This window comes from Lingula anatina, chromosome 1, assembly GCF_051362555.1.
Source record: "Lingula anatina isolate TDL-2025a chromosome 1, LinAna3.0, whole genome shotgun sequence".
Lineage (NCBI taxonomy): Eukaryota > Metazoa > Brachiopoda > Lingulata > Lingulida > Lingulidae > Lingula > Lingula anatina.
In genome coordinates, this window is record NC_141767.1 from 57,319,397 (window position 1) to 57,341,151 (window position 21,755).

General features: G+C 33.8%; 3 protein-coding genes across 11 annotated transcripts in view; 1 reads left to right on the plus strand and 2 right to left on the minus strand.

Moving 5' to 3' along the window:
- Positions 1 to 5,582, minus strand: part of LOC106171449 (KICSTOR complex protein SZT2) — a 60,048-nt gene extending 54,466 nt beyond the window's left edge. For 5 of the 6 annotated variants that reach the window (XM_087000299.1, XM_087000302.1, XM_087000301.1 and 2 more), the window contains exons 1-10: positions 5,428 to 5,567; positions 3,799 to 3,924; positions 3,405 to 3,584; positions 2,872 to 2,949; positions 2,497 to 2,589; positions 2,049 to 2,186; positions 1,297 to 1,459; positions 942 to 1,162; positions 573 to 691; positions 11 to 162 (exon numbers count right to left, since the gene is read on the minus strand). In XM_087000299.1, the coding sequence (XP_086856425.1) occupies positions 11 to 162; positions 573 to 691; positions 942 to 1,162; positions 1,297 to 1,459; positions 2,049 to 2,186; positions 2,497 to 2,589; positions 2,872 to 2,949; positions 3,405 to 3,584; positions 3,799 to 3,924; positions 5,428 to 5,463 (1,306 nt within the window). In that variant the 5' untranslated portion in view covers positions 5,464 to 5,567. Of the gene's footprint in view, positions 1 to 10; positions 163 to 572; positions 692 to 941; positions 1,163 to 1,296; positions 1,460 to 2,048; positions 2,187 to 2,496; positions 2,590 to 2,871; positions 2,950 to 3,404; positions 3,585 to 3,798; positions 3,925 to 5,427 lie in introns of all 6 variants that reach the window. The other variant, XM_087000298.1, reaches the window with a different exon arrangement.
- LOC106171451 (mediator of RNA polymerase II transcription subunit 8-B) lies at positions 5,470 to 9,162 on the plus strand. The gene is made up of 7 exons (XM_013551801.2): positions 5,470 to 5,627; positions 6,593 to 6,708; positions 6,862 to 7,006; positions 7,230 to 7,370; positions 7,632 to 7,710; positions 7,854 to 8,012; positions 8,175 to 9,162. Exons 1-7 carry the CDS (start codon positions 5,622 to 5,624, stop codon positions 8,252 to 8,254), a joined length of 726 nt encoding a protein of 241 aa, XP_013407255.1. The 5' UTR covers positions 5,470 to 5,621; the 3' UTR covers positions 8,255 to 9,162.
- A 346-nt stretch (positions 9,163 to 9,508) lies between these two features.
- Positions 9,509 to 21,417, minus strand: LOC106171450 (histone-arginine methyltransferase CARMER). Of its 4 annotated transcripts, none has more exons than XM_087000311.1 (14): positions 21,247 to 21,417; positions 19,156 to 19,278; positions 18,878 to 18,981; positions 17,224 to 17,328; positions 16,140 to 16,250; positions 15,666 to 15,843; positions 15,280 to 15,370; positions 14,968 to 15,049; positions 14,378 to 14,553; positions 13,871 to 14,008; positions 13,444 to 13,616; positions 12,554 to 12,652; positions 11,999 to 12,120; positions 9,509 to 11,711 (listed from the first exon to the last, which is right to left on the minus strand). In XM_087000311.1, the coding sequence occupies exons 1-14, from the start codon at positions 21,377 to 21,379 to the stop codon at positions 11,574 to 11,576; spliced, it is 1,773 nt and encodes a 590-aa protein (XP_086856437.1). In that variant the 5' UTR covers positions 21,380 to 21,417; the 3' UTR covers positions 9,509 to 11,573. The 4 variants fall into 4 exon arrangements, with proteins under 4 accessions (XP_086856437.1, XP_013407253.1, XP_086856438.1 ...); XM_013551799.2 differs by having other exon boundaries at positions 9,509 to 11,714; positions 21,247 to 21,416; XM_087000312.1 differs by lacking the exon at positions 12,554 to 12,652.
- Between the last annotated feature and the right edge of the window lie 338 nt (positions 21,418 to 21,755).

Below are 21,755 nucleotides of genomic sequence, written 5' to 3' on the forward strand. Positions count from 1 at the left end.
ACTAACTTACCCCTGGTGATGGCTACATTTTTGATAGTGAACCCTTCTCTTAGCCTCACTGATATCACATCTAGTATGTTGGCATGCAGGTTTTTTTCCATGTGTTTCTTCCTCATGGGTGGGGACTCCCAAACTGAATGATTGCCCAGGGTAAGAGGCTTCCTGGCCATTTAGAAATCACAAGATACATGATATTATTACTTGATTATATGAGAAAATTCTTTGTCACTATATGTCCAATATTAATTGCTATATGAAATATGAAGTAAAAGTGACTGGCTGACAAAGTGTATAAGGGATGGATTCCAAAGTGTATATAATGTTTATGTGAAAAAAAAAAATCTTAACACTGGAGAGTACACCAAGAGAACAACATCTACTAAGGCAAAATGTAAAAAAAAAAAAAAAAAAAAAGACCCATATTCATTTCTTTTCCTCTGGAACTGTCTATTAAAAAAAATCAATTAAATTGGTTAAGAACTTTTTGATATTGAATGAAAATGTAGCCTTCTTTGTTGACAAAGACAAGAATAATGTTTTCAAGTATCACAACCAAGAATGTGTTTTGTTACCTGACACCAAAATTGACATCTTCCCATCCATCTAGTTCCATACTAAGATTGGCATTCTTGAATTTCCATCCAAACAGAGCTTTATGATAGCAGTTCATCTCAAATGTGTCAGAGGAAGTCTGGAATATGTACACTTAGAATTAAAGACAAAATCAATCTCTTCACTCGTAAAGATGAACACCTTGAGTTTTTAAGCATCTTTCTGAGCTTGGAGAAATATACAGATCTTTTGTCTTCCTAAAGTTTGGTTGGTGAGTAATGCATTGTCAAATCAGCTCCCAAAGAAAGGTAAAGCAGGTAAAGCCATAAAAAAGACAGAACTTGACAAAAGCTTTATATCACTTGTATAGATGTACTATTTCAGATTACCACGTCAGGAGGCCCCTTGAAGTAAGCACCAAATGTGGCCTTGGCAAGAAATTGCAGCAACTCTGTACAAGGTACTAGTCCAAAGTTATTGTTGGCATGGCAACCACTTCCAATCTGCAGCACAGAGCATGTGACTGTGCTGTTTCTCAATTGCGCCAGCAATGACTCAAATATCAGGGCATCAGGAAGACTGACAACTCCATCCGTGATGATAATGATACCTATGGGTAACAGAATATTCGTCTTGTAAAAAAACAATACTATTTACTAATATATGTATAGATCTGAGCTTGTGTTAATTGTTACAGATAATGACAATGTTACTTGTTACCTCACAGTAAAAATCTGCACTTACCTGCGCTGCTGTTTTCAGGTAACAACTGTAGTGCCAGGATGCCGTACCTGAGCAGGTTGACAAACCCTGAGTCTGCTGCCACCATGGAGTCAGGCTGAGGGTCTATATCAGCCAGGTTGCCATCTTCTTTTGGATACAAGCCAAACATCACACTCTCATCATCCTGTGAACCATGATTAAGAAATTGAACAGTACACAAAAAGATGAAATTATTCTTCCAGAATTAACTTAACACCTGAATCTGTGTTCAGATTAAGCCCAGTTACAAGCATTAGAGTCAACAACTTTTTAAAAATAAAAATAATGTAACTGGCTTGATCTCTCTTCATTTAAAGCCAGTATAAATACCACAGGTGTGATACATTTTCAAGGTTTAATTAAAAATCAATTAATATTAAAAATTAATATTTTAAAAATCAATGTATACAAGTGTATTTTATAATGGAACCTTATAAATCCAAGGTAACACAGCTTTAATATACCAATTGGCATATTATAAACCAACAACATCTTAAGATGTCACATCTGCAAAGTGGATGCAGGGTAGGATGTATCCAAACCACCACTTTTGCTTGTGAGTTTTTCAGCATTTTTCCTTCACCTTCCGAAGCAATGTTATAAATAAGCAATAAAGCATTTGGTATGTACAATGCAACAAACACTGTGTGATGAATGCTAGGAGAAATGGAAAATGTCTTCTCTGGAAAAAACATTTTCATGTGAAATACTTTACTCAGTGTTCTCCAACTCACATCAAAGCTTGGCATCTCCTTGGCAAATGGTTCAAAGCTCTGTGCCATATAGTTTTCCAACTCGGTTATCTTCTCTTTGATCACTGCCAGGAACTCTTCAACATTCTCATGTGTGACATGGCAACCCTGAACAAGAACCTGTGCATAAAAGAGAAGAAAAAACATAGAAAAAAATGAAGACCATAAACAAGATAAAAATGCAAAATGTCATGAAAATATGACAAACTGTCTGATCAAGTTAAAGCAGTTGCACGTGTTGTGGGCATGAAGAGTGTCAGATTATGCATTACCAAATTTATATGCTATATTTGTTAAAACACAATGTACAAGGCTGACACTGTAATTATGTATACTTCATAGTTTATATCCAAATAACAGTCATTAGATTGTAAAAGCAAGACTACACTTGATAATGTTGGACTGTAAGAAGAACCAATCTTTATCTTACTTGCTTAGCCTTGCAGCTAACAATTGGTGCATATGTGACCACTGTGATGTAAAGCTGAGGTTCAATTCTCAGCAAGCTACCAGGGATATAGAACTGAAACACAAATAGATTTTACTCTGATTAACTGAAAATTCAAAATTGGATACATTATGTGCTGATGGAATTCTTTGAATTTAGCCCTTTAATGAAATGTCAATTGGTTACAAAAGCTGTTTATGTAAGCACTGTACAGCAGGTCAAATGATACTGAATAGTTGTTGTTAATTTAAAACACATCTTCTCAAATTTTGCTTCAATCTGTGCCATAGTTTATGAAAGACAACCAATAAGGCAAATTATATGACTTAATCCCAGATAAGGCCGTAGCATACTTACTGGTTGAGCTAATCCAAGGAGAGATTTCTTCAGAGCCAAAAATACTTCAGTTATCAAAACTGAACAATGGTTGATATCCTGAAATAAATAGTTATTTCTAATAATATGAAGTCTAAGAATAACATACATAAATATACATCTATTCTTTTGATTTTCTTTACTAAATATTTTATATTTTAATGTAATAGGTAATACATAAACACAATAACATACTCTTTCCTCACAGATACCTTTTTCTTACTATATTAAAGAGCTTAAATATAAACACTGATATCATGTCAGGCGAAATGTTGAAATCAACACTGCCTAGTAGCAAATTACAAGGTGAATTTATAATCTTGTGAAAACAAGACCTCTAAGCTTGTTTCAAATGTAAAGTAAGTAGTTTTTTTCAAAAACAGGAAAATTTCTGGTTAAGTGGTGAAGCAAAAATCCATCATAGTGACCTCAAAAGCCACTTAATGATTATTTGTTGATGTACACTACTGTGACCCCTAATCTATATCTAAAGTAAATGCTCTCCTGTCACTCACCACAGAGCCTGAAGACGGACTGAGGTCCAGTGCATACACCAATCTATACCGCCTAGCAAAGAATGTGAGCACTGTGTTACTGGTCAGTCTGTACTGAGGCCTCTTCCCTCCCCTCTTCTGTATCCTGGCAGGTTCTCTGGGAACCACTGATATCACTTCTATCTCGTGTGTGTACTCAGACTGGAGATGTATGCAGAAATATTTTACAATTATTTCATTTACTCAGTCCAAATATATTTATTTGGCAAACAAATCTATAACATTTAGGAAAAAAACTTGTTTTAAATGAAATAATATAAATTATATATTATTAAGTTCATGCTATCTTTTACATTTTTAACCTTCCCCCTGTGTTTAATGCTTACATAAGGTTTTTTTTCCATTCAACACTTACCAGATTTGACTTAGGTGTATATTCAATGACTTGATTGAGGTGCCCAAAATACCAGAGTGCTCTTATATTTCTTGAGATCCTATACTCCCTTTTCATCAGCACGTACACATTACCTGCCTCCAGGATCTGGAAGATGTGCAGCTTGTTTAGGAAAGCAAATAATAAAAACACCATTTTGACAAGTGAAATTCTATTAAACAGTTGTTCTCTCAGTTTGTGCCATAGGCTGTTTACTAATGTGTAGAGTTCTTGGATCAAAGGTATGAAGAAATGTGAAGTTATAATGTACTCCCACTCTGGGTCTCCTATTATACATGGGTTCCATGTTACTAGTATGTATTTGCCAAAAAAAGGTACGAGTCAGATGTGTATTCTACTGATAACTGCCAAATTAAATGAAACTTTATTCATAAGCATTTTGAAAAGGAACACCAAAGTAATTATTCGAATTTCAAAACAAAAATTTGAAAGATATTAAGACTTAGAGGGTGCAGTTTTGATCACAATTTTTTCAGTGTAGAACAGTTATTTCCACGATAGCTGTTTGGTTAAGCTTAAGATTAAAATCATTCTCAAGTCAACCCCTCATTTTATACTATACTCTATAATGGTTATGAAAAAAGTTTTTATCCCTGCACTCTTGTGAAAAGCACTAGGGACCATTTTAAACCACCATTTTGTGAATCTGAGGATCTGTCAGTGAATTTTTAGTTTCTTCTATCTGTTCCTAGACCAAAAGAATAACAAAGTTGAAACTTTGGAGAGTGATAGAACCGGCCATCAGGGATGTGCAAGGGCCCTTCAAAAATTCAATGTGCCGCAGGAAGGGGGTATCCCTGAGAGGGGGGGGTTACTATTACTATTACACATTGTGATTTCTCCTATCTTCTTCTTGAATTTTTTTGGGATTGACATATTATAGAAGACATGCATATATCCTAATTCAAAATTTTGGTCCCTTTGGATATAGATACTAGTTATTCTAATTTTTTAAATTAATATTTATTGTTTTGCTTTCTTTTCTATTTCTATCAGTGTAACACTTACCAGCAGAGGGGATGAGTTATCTAAAACAAAATAACAGTAAACATCAAAGTATTATGTTATTATTATTATTATGATGTTTACTTTCAATAATCAAGACCAAGACAGTGGCAATTTATGATTTTTTTTCATGGGAACGTGTTATGCTGGGCACAATTAACCAATTAACCACTAAAGAGTGGAGCTGTCTATAAGGAAACATGTATCATATCCTGAAGACTGCATGTGTGATAACAGGTGCCTTCCTCAGGACAAAGTATTGAGGCATATTATCACTGAAATCATGTGCATCTTGCATGGACATAGCCTGAATCAGGGTCACAGTTTTAATAATATCAGGTGGTGTCTGCATGACACGTCTTTTATGATACACAAGTTATATAGAGAGCTTATAACGGGTATAAGGAACCATAAACATAAGAGCATAATACAAGCATATAAATGCATAAATCACTAGCAGAACCATTTCATTTCATCACCCTAACTTACAGCAGAAAGTTTGTAAACACACACCAGGCATCACACCAAAACACGTGATTCTGATTGTTGTAATATTTGGTTATGGGGAGTTTAAATCATGCATACCTCTCCCTGCCGCTCACTTACGTCTTCGTCTACCATGATTTGCTTGGATGTCTGTCACCAGTACATGGAAGCATTCTAGGACAACTTTGAAATACAACTTGGGAAGTACCCTGGAGTTCCATTATAGGTTGACCTAAAATTATCTAGGTTGCGCATGCTCACTCTACTTAATTTAACTTCCGGGAAAGTTGAACATGCAAGTGAGTATATTTTCATTTATTTAAATTGTGGCACTGTACTAATTTGTTATATGATAACCAAGTTTAATTCACAATTTCGTATGAACTAGGATCTTTTTCATATTTTTCTAGGATGTTTCTGGTATAAAAACACACTGGTTTTACAAGAAGCTGAACAATGACAATGTTTACCTTTCATGATTTTTCTCTTAGGCTCAGCTAAAGACTTGAAATTTTAAAACACACACAGAGAGCTCCATATCTGAGGGAAAAAGCCTTTTCAATTTTTAGTCTATTTCATTAAGAATTAATGCTTAAGCATTAACTATTTATTATTATTATTATTATTATTATTATTATTATTATTATTATTATTATTATTATTATTATAACTGCCTTTACATGTTCTGTGTGTGGTAAGGCACATGGAAGTATCTAGATAACAATCAGCTAGCACGTCTGTCTAGATACGGGGTGGGGGGTGGGAGTCTCAAATCTTTTGCCTATCTCTTACCTACTTAAGTCGCACACTGCTGTGTCAAGACATGCTATATGAACACCATTAATAGTGCATTATACCATATCCTTCATGCATTAGAACGTATAATTTAGTGCCTATCTTATCAAAAAACTGAAATGGGAGTACTGATGCACAAATTTTTGTGCAACCAAGCTCTGTATAAAAAACTGGTAGATAATGTGATTTTTTTTTAGATTCATCAATTGGATTAAGGTGACAATTTAGAGACTAAGACCTCATTCAAAACAGGGATCAAGTATCCAGATCCACCAATCAAATGTGGTTGACCCACTTGAATGTTTAATGAGTAATCCCTGCAGGAAATCTTTTCAGTGTATAATTCTGAATTAAACCATTGTCTTTTCAGTAGGTCGCCATATTTGAACTGGGAATCTATTAGTCCACTGTTCTGAATGCATTCTAAGATTACTAGTACATAGACATGGATATTTCTTTGTAATTTCAGCGAGACGAAAAACAATTAGACAACTCTCTGGAGGCTACCATACAAAGAGTGCAAGATCTCAAGGGTTCCCTGTCTGCATTGCTGGTGAAATTGGAAACTGAGTATACTCTAAACTGGTAAGGATTATCAAAAAGAATAGATAAAAGTCCATGATTTGCCACAGTTGCACAATTTATGAAACATGAATGACAATAAAAAGATCTTTATATAGAAATAAACATTTTATAAACATGGTAATTATTATAATATCATGTAAAATTTGTTTTCAGGCCTTCAGTCTTAGACAGCTTTGCTCTGCTTTCTGGACAGATCAGCTCCTTAAACAAACTTCTTAAACATGAGAAAACCCCTCTATTGAGAAACTATGTTTTGCTGCCATTGCTGCTTTCACCAGACAGGGATGCAGACTTAGAAGTGAGTACACTGTTACCAAAGACATACGCCACATAATTTGCCCCACCTGACACCCTATGCACATATCCCCAAACTTAACTATGATTTCATTTTTGCCACCCTGTTACCCTTAAACTGTTAACCTTTTTATTGAGGTTGTATTCTGCATGTAACATTTTGATTATAAATTCAAGTTTGTTTATATCTGTTTATATTCTTACATTTTTTACATATGAATTTTTAGAAATTGACAGAAGGCAGAGTCCTTGCCTTCAACCATGAGGTGGTGCCAGATTACCTGAGGACAAAGCCAGAACCAGATGTGGAGGAAAGACAGCAACATATCAGTAAACAGGCTTCTAATATGACTGTGGAAAATGCACAGGTACAAATTATTATATTACAGATCAAGTAAATGAGGGTGGCTAAATGTCTTTTTTATGCCTACAGATTACTTTAGAAAAGTGCTGGAATATCAACATAAAGTGACAATATTTTTTAAGTTAAATAAGTGTATGGATTATTTTATATAACTGATAATTAAATATAACTATTTTATATGTGAATTGCACAATTCATAATAGTTCTGAATTTAAAGGAAAACTAGATTATTTTTGCGAGTAATTTATTTGTGTCATTTTATTAGAAACAGATGAATGCTGTAAACAGAATAAGCACACAACTATTGGACATGATCACCAGTTTTAGAGATGAGTGGGAATTAGGTAAGTATTGTGTCACCATCTAAAGAAAAGCTAAGAAGTTGTGTCTTATACGTATTCCAATAAATCATGTCTTTAACAAAAATTTTGTCAGGTTATTTTTTATTTCACTGCAAATTGTAATCCTCATAATCTTTTCATTATAGCTCAGAAAACCAGCCAACAACAGACATCTTCCATAGCAGATACAAATACTTTACTGGCTGCAGTTAACTTTGGTAAAGGTTTAAAGTCAGGCAGTGAGAATGTGCATTCCAGCCAGTCCCAACCATCTCCTGCAGAACATGCTCAACCAGGAAGACAGGGTGAGCTAAATGATTAAAAGAGCTTGAGGTTGAGATGCAGAAGTGCTCAAGTTAACTTCATTTTAAATAAGATTTAATATTCTAGCATAGCTTTAACAAAAACATTATTTTGATTTGGTACAGAATTATTCACCACTTTAAATTATTACAATTTCATTTTAGCTTCCAGTAGCATGAAAGCCCCTAGTTCCATAAAAACCAATATCAAATCAGCCTCCAGTTTGCACCCGTACCAGAGGTGAAGAAGATAGAAACTTTGAAAAAAGAAAGATTACAGCACCCATGGGACTAATGCAGTAAAGAAAGTTGTACACAGAGTTTTGGCATACAGCATCTTTATATCACTTGCCAGTGAATGTTGCTTCTGTATATCACTTGCCAGTGAATATTGCTTCTAAAGAGAGATTTTTCACAGTGTCGTCTTATTAAATCCTTTGTGTATTTGGGGACTCACTAAAGGGCGCTCACCATTGTGTTATTTAAGATTGGAGTTTTTTTTTTTTTTTTTTTTTTTTTTTCAAAAAAACTGAAGATTTGGTCAAAATCTATGAAATAACAACAGAGGATTCTAATTGTCAAAGGAGACATATTTTACCTTTCCTGGTTATAAAAAAAGGCACAATTTTAAGACGGGTTAAGATGGGTGTAATGCAAGACAATGAAATACTTATTGAGTGAAAATTTTGCAGATGAACGCTTCCAAAGAATTATGACAAAATACAGGTCAAGTTTGAAAATCAGCTTGATGGAAACTTTTTTTCAAAGTTTTTTTTTTTTTATTGTAGCATGTTCTATTGACTGTTACACAAGTAACATGAAAACTGTTACAATTTGCTTTAAAACTTGCAGGACTAATTAATAGGACTATACTACAGATGGATAATTATATTGATCGGCTTAGTTTTGATGAAGTTATGCTGTATTTTTATTATTATTATTTTTTTTTTTTTTTTTTGTACAGTGGTTTTTCCTCAGATTAAAGTCTTCAGCATGTTAGCAGTCTCATTATTGAACTAATAAGATACATGACATTTTCTGCATCTAAACAATTTTGTTAGTTGATTATACAAAAATTATGGTGAATCTGTTACCGAGTATTGTGTAATAAAGGGTCAGAAATGTTCAGAATTTCAGAATGGAGCAAATTGGACGTAAATTGTTCTGTTGATATTTTTTCCATCTCATCAATTTCGTTGATCATATAAAAATGACAGTAAATTGGTTATTTTATATTATGTAAAAGGTGTTGAAAATGGACATTTTTTCCTGCTGTGTGTCTGTACATTTGACAGATTTGCTGCCTTATTCAAACTTAAGCATAGAGAGAGATGAAGCTTTTGAACATGTGCGGAATGACACTTGTATTAGTGTAATTGAGCAGCCATATCAACAACAGGCTAGCCGTTGGGACACAGAAGTAGCTTTGCAACAAAGTATGAACAAAATGACCCATGAACCAGCAACTGCTGAAATGTAATTCAAGAAAGCAAACAAAGTTGTTTTAAAAGTTATTATTTGCCAAGTCACTATGAACAATATAGTGACAATATTAATAACATTGCAATAATATCCATTGGTTGAAACTTTGAAATTCTATCAAACTGAAGTATCACTGACAATATGTAAATATATATATAAAGATATATGTGTAACATTAGAAAGACTTGTTTAAAATTTGTTCTGGTCGTAGTACAGACAAGCAAGCAAATACTAGCTTCTCTCAAATTATAACATCAGTATATCCTTGGGTGAAATATTAAATACCTTGTACTTGTCACATTTGATAAAGGGAATATCTAAGTACATACTAATTTATAGATTAGCCATTTTATTTTTATTAAGTGTCATTCTTGGATGTGGTGCTGTGCTTACAAGTCATTTAAAAAATCTTATCGGTCTTTCTCATTTTCCACCCAAGTGTCTTTTTAACCCTCTATACACAGTATGACAATAATGAACAAACCTTACATTTATTTACAATTGTGTTATAATGAGACTTGTTACGTCAGGTATGAGAAACTATCTACAAGTCAAGACTGGGATGCAGCATTCATTGCACAGCAATGGCAATTATATAATCTCGATTGTACGAAATTTCAAAATATTCTTAATTCTTCAAATTCAAAACCAAATCCAGCAATGTACAACTTGTGAAAATAATAGGGTAAAGCTTAATTTTAGAAGAATTTCCTTGGAAAAAATGTATCATATTCCATTTAAAAATGAATGCACATATGACACTTACCAAAAAGGAACTGCACCTATCAGAAACAATTTTATTACAAATGAAAGTGTCTGTTCAGATTCTTTAAAATTTCTTATCCTGACTTTTACAACAATGTATGAGTACCAGGTCAAAAGTGATACCTGATTGAGATTTTTGTAATCAAATTCCTTGAAATTCATCAAATACATTGAAATGTTTTATATACATAACCTTTGTGTCCCCGTTAACCCTCATCTATTGTAATATACAGCCTTGAGTAGCAGAAAATCCATTCAAAAGCAACAGCATCTCTTCTGACAACTATCAATTAACATTTAAACACAAGAAGAACAACCCTCTTAGTTTTCACCAATTTTGAAATGTTCCTTGGTTGTTAGGTATATCAGTGAGATGAAAATCAACCAAATTTAAGTCACCAGAAGCAGCCATGTAGTAATGATTGCCTCAAAAGCACCTTAGTAGATTCGACAAACAGGCAGAGCAAGCTTAAATAGAATCCCTCAGCTCGTCATGCACTACTACAATTTGAATTCTATACTGTGCCAATCTTGAAAATATTTTCTATCTACTTCATTCTATCAAAATATTTTATAACAGGATCTTGTGGACTGACAGGAATCCATCTGTTCATTAAGGTTTTGGATAAATAGGTAAAACTTAATACGTTCTTGATAAAAGTGATAATAGCTGCATAAGCTTTCTAGCACTTCCAATTTTAAATTAGTTTTGTTCCCCACAAGTTGTAACAGCATGGACAAGCCTGCAATTGCAATGTAGACCTCAAAAGACTTTTAGGATTTCAGTATTCAAATGTAAACCTTTTTATTCTATATTAAGAAGTGAAAATAATCTAAGCAGCTACCATTCACTGTGGTCTACTAGCTGTATTGCTGTCAGATATGTAATGCCTGTGATCACACCATCATTTCTTATCTTAGAGAACTACATTTTTCAGACAAAAATCAACTCCAAGCAGACAGAGCATTTCCCTTCATTATTCTTTGTCAATCATCTTAGCCACTGGCAACCACCATATATATATATATATATATATATATATATATATATATATATATATATATATATATATATATATATAATGTTGCACTTGCAGGCTTCATTTGCTTTATTTATTGTTCAGGAATAATTGTACGATATGGAGTATAGTAATGGGTGCTGGGAGCCACTTATCAAGCTGATGTGAGTTGACAATGAAAGTAAAATCTACAAGGCAAGCTTAACATTATCAAAATACTAAATTTAACCTTCTTTTCCCTAACCCCCCTCCCTAAAGTTCGCAGCCTCTCTAAGCCTATACATGGTGTTGGTGTGTGCTAATGCTGTCCTACACTGGAATTTGTCTTCATGTTGATAGGCTGTGACTGGTCAGGCAGCATGATGTTCCCTGGCATCACATAGTCACCTATCATGAACTGGTTGCTCACGGGAAACTGGTTAGACTGGCCTAGACCCTGCTGAAAATCATATTACATGCCAAGAGTTAGTTACTCACAGGGAACTGGAATTATAACATGTCACATTTTTCTGACAGTATGTAAGGTTATTAAATTAAGGTTTACATTCAACAGGATTTTACTTTAATTGATCTAATTTTTCCATTCTTTACTCCAATTGCCATGTATTACCTAGCAAAAAAGGATTATAAAGACAGAGTGAACAAATCTTTATAACAATGGTCTTGAGAATTTCTGTACATAAGTAAATGTACAGTTTCCATAAATTTCAGGATGATACTAACATGGTTTTGTGTAGTAAATACAGCTGGTGAGATACCCCCTCCTACAGACGTTCTGGTGGCATTACCCTGAGACACAAATCCAACACTGGGTATACTGCCAGGGTTCACTGGAGCAGCATTAGCTGAAAAACCAAGAAAGTTAAATATCCTGCTCAGAAAATTGCCAAGAATAATTCATGACAAATACACATTTATATAACATACATAAGACACTCAAAAACTATTAGAAAAGTAGTTAAAACTTTTGTAAGGGTCTTGGCTGAAAATAATAATATAAACACTGTAAGAATGTTTAAATCCAAGTGTCTTTGCTTTTCATTTTAGAATTCTAGCCAAATAAAATCTCCAAATCTTTTACCTGCATCCATTAATGTAGTGCAGATGAAATGCAATAAGATACAATAGATAAAGAGTATTTTTATCCAAGATGGAAGTCACAAATGTACTTTTGTCCCAAATATAACAAGAGAGCTGTGAAATATATTCCAAAAACTGTTCACTGCATACAACAATCAAATCCAGTCAAGCCTTCAATATGACAGCGGCAGCACCTACCAAGAGGCACAAGGTTTGTCTGAACCACGCCCTGCTGGTGAGCTAGACCACCATTGACGTAACCATTCACTAAGTTATTGGACAGCTGTTGTGCACTGGCTGGAATAGGTAGACAACACACACACTGTCAACTAAAGAGCACTGGTGCAGTGAGAGAATGTAGTGCAGACAAGGGCATCAATAGTTATAATGACCCTACTTATACCAGTTTAACATGGTGGTTTAATAACTGTCTCTTCAAAATTGAATCATGGAGTAGAATGGGCTATAGCAACATCACACCATGTTCTTAAGGTTTGAATTTCTTCATCAACTGGGCTGCATCTAACTTAACCATCCAAATTTAAATATAGACATCAATTTGAGTGTACATCAAATCATTTTACACTCAACTTGAATACTGTCAATGTCAGTTGATTTAAATTGCATAAAGGAACTGCTACAGACATCTCTTTTTACAGAACTATTACATATATACCATTCTGATGACATTGTGAACAAACAAAACTATTAACTAGATAAATGATAAAGAATAATAGATGGTTTTCACTTCTATCATCCTTCGTGTATTTTTTACACACAGGTCAGCACTATAGTCTAGAAACATTTTCTTTTCAAACTACCTTTGGCCATTGCTCTTACTGATCTTTAGGATCATAACTGTCAAAACTACATGAAAACCTCTCCACTAAAACAAGACAGCTGTATTTTCATGAAAGTGTTTAAGGCAAATTTATGAATGAAATGAAACTAATTATAAACAAATATAAATATAAACATCACATAACATTAAGTAAATCTATGGAGAGAACAGTGCATTACTCAAACAGATTCCTACAATTTCTAAATGTGTAAAAAGAAAGTGAAAAAGGAGTATAGCTAAAAGTTACCTATTTGCATAGTACTCCAGTAAGCCTCAGTGGGGGACTGTGTTGACTGGCCGGGTGGAGGCTGAGGAGTATGGCCTGTGTAGCGGAAGAAGGGGTTCTTCAAGTCTAGAGAGTTGACCGACTTGTTATTTGTCCCTGGGATGTTGATTTCAATCTCCACATCATAACTTTGTCTAAAAATATGAGGAACACATGTGTAAAAGAAACTAAAGCAATTAAGGAACTTTACAGTTTTATAAAAGATCATAATGTTGCCTGTGTGCAGGTGTGCATCTGTGAGAGTCTAAATACAACATTCATAGATTCACTTATTATTTAATGATAAATATTCTTTTTAACAATATATCTAGCCAGTTTTGTTTTCAACATTCCATCCCAGTAAGGACACAGTGCTCTCCCATCATTTCACAAAGACACAAGGTATAACCTTTTGTTGGCCTTGAGTGTCACTTTCCCTGTAAGTGTCTGCCCCTGTTTGACAAACACTGGCGTCTGCAGCAGGCACAGTACTTGGTACCAATGAGTCAGCGGTTCTGTGGGGGCTGTTGATAACCACACATGCTGTCTGGAAACAAAGGAAGCATCAAATAATAACTACCCAAATATTTTCATTTTCAAAAATATACAGTTTACATGAAATCTAACAGAAAAGCCCTAGTAAATAAATTCAATTGAAAAGACCTTCCACATTTTACTTTAATCTGCAGGTTAAGCTGTCCACAACATTCCAAAGATAGACACAATTTCAATGCTAAGAACATAGAAACAAATGACCAAAGTACACGAAGGCAATATGACAACAATTTAAAATGTATATCAAAATTTAATATAAGAATCAACACAGTGAAATCAAAAGCTGCTTCAATCACTGGTTCAGCCATGTGCACAACTAGTATATTTGCTCATGTATAAAATCCATATACACTCCACTCACTGTGATCCCAGGAAAGCCACATCAAACCAGAAGGCCAAGCCATGGATTGTGCCTGTCTGCAGCATGCTGTAGGTCAGGGGGATCTCTATGGTGTACAGGGCTGACTCTGCAGCAGTTTGGAAGTCAACAGTGTGTTTCACTGACCTGGCCAAGCATATTCTTATGTCAAATGTATCCTGGATAAGAAATACAATCACATATGAATATGTGCCAACAGTGCCACAAATCATAAAATGGTCAAATATTAGTCAAGAAGAAGAAGTAGAAGTTAAAAAGCCAATGACATAAACAAAATAGTAATCCCAGAGCAAAATAATAATAATCCTAAAATGCCAATTCTTTACCAATTTATCTGTTTGAAGAAAGTGAAGAGAACTCCAAGTTTAAATCCTTGTTATATAACCACTGTGTCAGTGCAAAATTAAAACTACTAGACCAATATCAATTTTATTAAAAACACAACATTCATTCTTGGTCTTGTTATTTTAAAAATTCAGCACTTCTGCATTTTTGTATTTCTGAATTCAGCATTGTAATGTTGAGGAATGAAAATAAATAAAATATCATGTGTGCTCATTTTGATATATTACCACTATAGGTTGCTTGAAATATTCTTGGACTGCCGCATCTCTTAGACACATCAAGTCCACACCATGAAATGACTGCTGGTACCTGATTGGATGTAATTAAGGACATTATGAATTGTTTAAATTGTCTTGAAATAACTGAACTTCTCATAGATCAGGGTATTCAAGACCATTAAATTTTATACCAAAAATAATCACCATGGATACCTGCATTTCTAACAGTTTATATACATATAAGCTTAAGTTTGCATGTACTTTTGGTGGTAATAGCTAATATACAGATGGTTTATTACTCATTTAACAGGAAATACATACCAAAAATTTGCTTTAGAATACTGTTCCATGTAGAGAGCTTCATCAGAAAATGGGGCTACATGTAAGTCTCCCCTTGAAGGATACATTTTACCTACAAGCAAGTTAACATGTAGTCTAGTAAAGATTACTTTTTCATGTCATGGAAACTGAAAGCCAGTCTGTGGAAACATGCAAGAAACACATTTCTATCAGATTCTAATTTGTACTGAATGGTTATGTATACTAAATTTAAATAACAACAACCTGGGATTAGTGCATCAATACTCCAACTGTATGGCGTAAAAAATATCTATGATTTAGAAAATGGGATAAGAAATATGACATTTAACATCCTGAGATTTACACAGTTCAATTTTAAAGTATCACTTTAATTCAATTTCCCTTACCTCCAGGTTTTAACCACTTTTTGGCATGCAGAAAGCTCTCTAACATCCTCTCATTGAACAGCATATAGCCCATGGGTTCTGAGATGATCACATCCACTGGCTCTGGGATCTCCACTTCCTCCACTTTCCCAGGAACAATCACAATTTTGCCACTTAATTTGTTCTGGTGCACCAATTCCTGCAGAGACATTTTCATTTTCAAAATATGCACAGTTCACAAAATGACCTCATGAAACAATAATAGTAAACACTAAGAACAAATTGTATTTTCCAGTCTACAATTGCAACTAAATGCAATAATGTATTATCAGTAATCTTTTACAAGATTTTTACAAATTCAGAAGACGTTTAAATGGGGTACAAAACATGATTCAATACCAAACAAAATATGTGACTCACAGTGACTGTGACTGTGACCACACGATTCAATCCGAAAACAAAAAATCATACAGTAAGACTGTCTAGATAATTTACCTTTGCATGCACTGCCATAGAGCTGGCCTCAATACCGTACACCTTCCTGGCCCCAGCCTGGACAGCAAAGAAAGACAATATTCCAGAGCCAGCACCGACATCAAGAACAACCTGAATGTTAGGAAAGTTGCACTTTAGTATCAGACAATTGATTTAGGGGTGAATTTCACTGAACACATTCAGAGAAAAATAGCATTGGGAATTGAAAAACACCATGCTAAATAACAATCATCTATCACCCAGGTGATTCCATATCAATTAAACTTCAGGTTCGTAGGTACAATCTTAGAGAATCTTAACCAAAAAATTGTTTCCAGTCCTTTCATGTATATCATAAAGACTAGAGCCACAAAAGGGAATCATATGAAGGGGGACACCCAATTAGTGCACTGCCAAATTGTGAGAGGCAGGTTTTAAAATTAAGTGATTCTCATACATTTGTGACAGACATATGATATATATACAATTATTGAATAAGGCTAAAAATGCATAAATGTTTTCTAGTGGTGATGGCTTTCAAACAATAAGAAAAAAATGATTGCTTCATCTTCTGGCAGTGAATTTAAACCAAATGATGGTTAAAACATCTCATTTTATGCTGATAAATTTAAGTTTATAAGTCACTGATGTGGTCCCAGAGGAATGCTGGTTTTAATCACAAGCGGGGTGGGGGTGGGGGTGCCAGACTGCCATTCAAAGCATTACTGTAAGCAGGGCCTGGGACTCTGATATGTGTATGGCATTATTAAAAATCTATATTCAGATGCCAGACTAACAGAGGCTGTAATAGCTGTATAGGTGATGTAAGTATTACCTCCTTATCAAACTCTACAAGATAGCCCAGCACTGAATTCTCAGACGAGTATATTTTCTGTCATAAAGATCTACAAAACTGACCACCTTGGTCCTCTGACATGTGCATTATAGCCATTTTAAAATCAACTAGACTTGTCAGTAAAAATTTGTGATGTGTTTTTTTTTTAATCAAAATCCACTGGATGGGTCAGCACATATTTCTGATGTGTGGGAATCACTTGAGACAGCCCATAGTCTCATTTTATGCTATCTCAGATGATTTCATTACCTTGTTATTAAAGTCCACAGGATTGGCCAGCATAGACCTCTGATATGTGGATGTTCTGATGTAATCCTGCATCATATTCTGTTGTTGTGAAAGGTACCCATAGAACTGGAAAAAGATGTATATATTAGCAATATTGAAAGTGGTTTATTTATTACAGCTTTGGGGTGCTTCCGAGTTTCTTCCATAACATTTTGTAATTAATCAAACATACTTTTAAAAAACTGTTGACCAGTGTGACAGTTTTACATTATGTATGTACTTTTTATTTGTTGAATATATATATTGGAAATTCCTGAAATCTTTATAAGATTTCAACAATGACATGCTTTATAAAAAGGCGCATTATATTAGTTTTAGAAATATTTTGTCTGTTTCCTTCTAATTTCCGTCTTAATTACAGTCCCTGAATTCAAAAAGTTAAAAGCAGGTTCCATATTTCTCAAACAGAATTTTTCACATGGCATTTTTGAACTATGGCATGTGGATTCTAGTGGTATTACAGCTGGTCAACTGAAAAATTACATTTTTATAAATTTTAAATAAAATCAAATACAAATGTTAGTCAAACACAATATATGAAAGTTTAGGTATTCATTGTCATTATATAACCTCAGCTTCAGATGGAAATCTGGCAGTCCTGACTATGCTGTATGTCATATAAATATTTTATAATGTGTCACAGAATAAGAACAAGCATAAATAACAATGAAATGGATCTATTATGGCAACTGTAACATGTGCTTAATAGTAAATACCATTAATATAACTGTTCACTTTCTATTCTGGTATCATCCATGGACTCAGTATCTTCTATACAGTATATTCATATTTGACATTCTTTGCTTTTATTCATTATTTAGCATATAATTAATGAAGAATTTATACACAGGGGCAGCAGTGTATTTCATATGGTGTTATTAATAATTTGAAGTATTTGAAGTGATTTCAAGCAGATGATCTTGTCAACTGACAAAGTATAAATCAACATTCTGATCAACACCATTATTTCACTCAAACATATTGCATCAGTCACAAGCATCCCTTTTCTATCTGGAAACAGTTCAAATAGTTCACAGATAGGTAGTCTTTTTTAATGTTTTGTCTGACATAAATCATAAAGTTTCATTATATTTGACTTTTAACCACCAAAAATAATCAGATTGTTTTGTACCTTTATTGAAATGACACAATAATGTCTCGTATAGGTCAGTGTTTGTTAACCAGCCAAACGGGGAGTCTTAAGAATATCAAATCAGACAATGAAAACTGAACCTCAGAGTATAAGTGTCCATTGCCTAGTATCATATAAAACAATAAAAATATATCTATGCAGATTGTCTTTGAGGCACGGTTTCATTTTTTTTCTGTAATCCTCTTCTCAATACCAACTCATGGGTAGTTGTAGCACCTGTAATATCTCCTTCCACAAACATATTTAGTTTTGTGGCAATGTCTATACAAGAAATCTTATCATAAGCTATGTTAGTCAGTTTCTGCACATATTTCAAAAATTCTGCAGTCCTTATCTTATTAACAGTTACTTAGAACATCATTCTATAGAGCAAAATAAACCAATTTATAAAACCAAAAAGATACCCAATTTTTTGCAAACATAAAACATGACTAAAGCAGTTACTGGGAAAAATGGCCCTACCTGAAAGTATTGTGCTGCAGAAGCCTCTTCTGTCCTTTGTTCAAATATTGACCCCTTGTCAGGTTTTATGTATTGATTCAACTGTAGTTGGAATGCTTGAACATCTGGAAAATAAAGAATTAAATAGTTAGGATTTTATTCTAGTACTTCAAAATCACATTTTTTATAATTTAACAATTTACAATTCATGCAGTTCCAAATATTCTATTAAAATGGACTCAAGGATAATCAGCTTAACACTCCCATCCTTTAACATGAGATTATGAGACATGACATACCAGTTTGAGAGGGGAACCTTAAAAGGATCCCCTCACTATCAAGAGACACTACTAGAGACTGGCTGCCTAATGAAGAGACTTCTGTGTTTTTGTTTGCTACCACATTGTATGCCACTTGACCACCTGGAAGATATAGAAACAAAATATGATTGCTCTGTGGAATGTTCTGCTGACAAAAATAAAGGGTTATCAAATCATGGATTAATCAAGAACAAGTTTTGTTATGTTGCAAATTCAGATTTACCCCGAAATTCTACTGGAAAGAGCATATTCCTAGTCCTAGTAAGTTTTCAATCGCTAGCATTCCTATTTTATGGTTTATCAAAACAACTGGGCATATTACAGTCTTTGCTATTACAATCAGATGGAAACTATGCATGTTATAAAATACTATCTATGGGCTGGATTGACACATACAAGGAATTGGTTGAGCTTAGTAACCAGACAAAATTGTTATGAAGAGATCATAGATTTTAATGGATTTTTCTAAAAACCATTTGCTTTAAAAAATGGGCAATAAGAGAAGGTGAGGGGTACACAGAAAACTGCCCTGTTCCACACCAGTTTTGAGGTGGGCATTAAACTCCGCTGTGCCCAAATTTTCTTTGGACAATAATATTAGAATAATTGTGCAAAATATATATATAAATTGGGATGTTGGGATGCAACAGGTTTATAATTCTAAGAAGTAATATATATATATATATATATATATATATATATATATATATATATATATATATATATATATATATATATATATATATATATATGTCATAGTATAAAGACCATTAATGTGGTGACAATCATGATACAAATACCATTATAATTTAATGTTAGTGATAACAATAGTCTATATAACATTTTGGCTCCAAATCCAATTTTTCTAAAAAAAAAAAACAATAATAATAATAATAATAATAATAATAATAATAATAATAATAAGCAATTTTCTTCTACTCACGAATCATTGTACAACCTGTCCCTATACTTGGATATGACGTTTTGTACCATTTCTAATTAAATAATTTAGTTTAAAATGAAACATGATTAATTTTAACTTTTATATTTTATCATTTATTGTTGGGTCATCTGCCATCTTGGCCACACAACACAGGCCTACCCAACTACCAGACTCGGCACCGAATGATCCAGAATTCACCAGTAGATCAGACCACACTACCCGTTTTCAAGGTGTGTATCAGATCGCATTACACAGTATCATACCCTGAACAAATTTTGAGTGGTGATGCAATGCTTTTCAACACCGCTGAGAATCGTCACTATCACATCGCGTACTAGGCAAGAGCTGTGTCGTGTCTGATACTGTGTAATACAATCTGATACACACCTTGAAAACGGGTAGTGTGGTCTGATCTACCGGTGAATTCTGGATCATTCGGTGCCGAGTCTGGTAGTTGGGTAGGCCTGCAACACTAGTGGCTCTTCTCATACTGACTTGTTAAGTTGGATCAATGTAATTACCAAGCAATATATTTCATAAAGATATTATCCTATTTTTTACAAATGACCTTTTCAGTTTAAATTGAAATTGATTAATTTTAACTTTTATATTTTATCATAAATATACTCATTTACTCATGTCCAGAGTCATTTTTTCAACTGTATTGCGCTGTGTTACGAATTTTTGTACAACCAGGTTGGCTTTTCAGCTGTGCGCGCGACGTGATTGGTAAGCATAAGATGTGAGAGCCCTTCATACAGACCTGTGCCTCTCTATCTTTCATGCATAAGGACCTATATTACATATCGCAAATGTAAATTGGAATGCAAACGGCAGTTACCCATGAATCTTCGTGCCAGGAGATACAAAGAAATGAAAATAATAATTTAGGACTTAAACTGCATTAGAAACAGAACAAAACGCCATTCTAAATTAGCAAAAGGGAAATGAAATGCACTGAAATAGACTGATATCTCGAGAGTGATAACACTTTTCCTTTAAAAAATCAAGATTCCTCAAAGACACTTTTCATAACAAAAACCCAAACAAAAAGAACCAAGCTGATTATGTCCTGCATGTTGAAAGGGTTTTTTAAAAGTGAAATTATGATTCGATTGCTTTCTTACCTGAGTAGAATATAAGATTGGCACCTTCTGCAGCCTTTTTGATTTCTATATCAAAATTGGTATCTGATTTTGTGTGGAATTGCCCCGTTTGTTCATTAAATGAAGCCAGGTGCACGTTCCGGTGAATCGCCATGCTGTGTCGGGTTCTGAGTAAAAGAAGGAATGTAATACGATTAAAACAGAGAGAAATGGAAAACAAATTTTATAGAAAATTTATCTAAAAGACAAATTATTATTATGCTTTGATTTACATTCTGATAGTTTTTTATTACAAAATGACCATAAACGCGAAATTCCAATCTCTGCCTGTAATCTATATTTTAGAAGTAGCCATTCATCAATGGTTATTTTACTGTTTAGTAATAATTTTTTACTGAGGCATATGTTATATGAACAAGTGGATATTTTTTTTAATTGTTTAATGGTATGCTTTTGCTGTCAAATGAACGCCCACTTTTACTAAAATCAAACATGTATCGATTGAAAAACTGCAGAGCCCGCTATCTTCA

Coding starts and splice junctions, on each gene's coding strand:
- LOC106171451 (XM_013551801.2), top strand. Junction 6,709..6,861: donor ACTGAGTATACTCTAAACTG/GTAAGGATTATC, acceptor ATTTGTTTTCAG/GCCTTCAGTCTTAGACAGCT. Junction 7,007..7,229: donor ACAGGGATGCAGACTTAGAA/GTGAGTACACTG, acceptor ATGAATTTTTAG/AAATTGACAGAAGGCAGAGT.
- LOC106171450 (XM_013551799.2), bottom strand. CDS start 21,379: ATGGCGATTCACCGGAACGTGCACCTGGCTTCATTTAATGAACAAACG. Junction 15,844..16,139: donor CTATGGCAGTGCATGCAAAG/GTAAATTATCTA, acceptor ATGTCTCTGCAG/GAATTGGTGCACCAGAACAA. Junction 15,050..15,279: donor TATTCTAAAGCAAATTTTTG/GTATGTATTTCC, acceptor ACATCCAATCAG/GTACCAGCAGTCATTTCATG.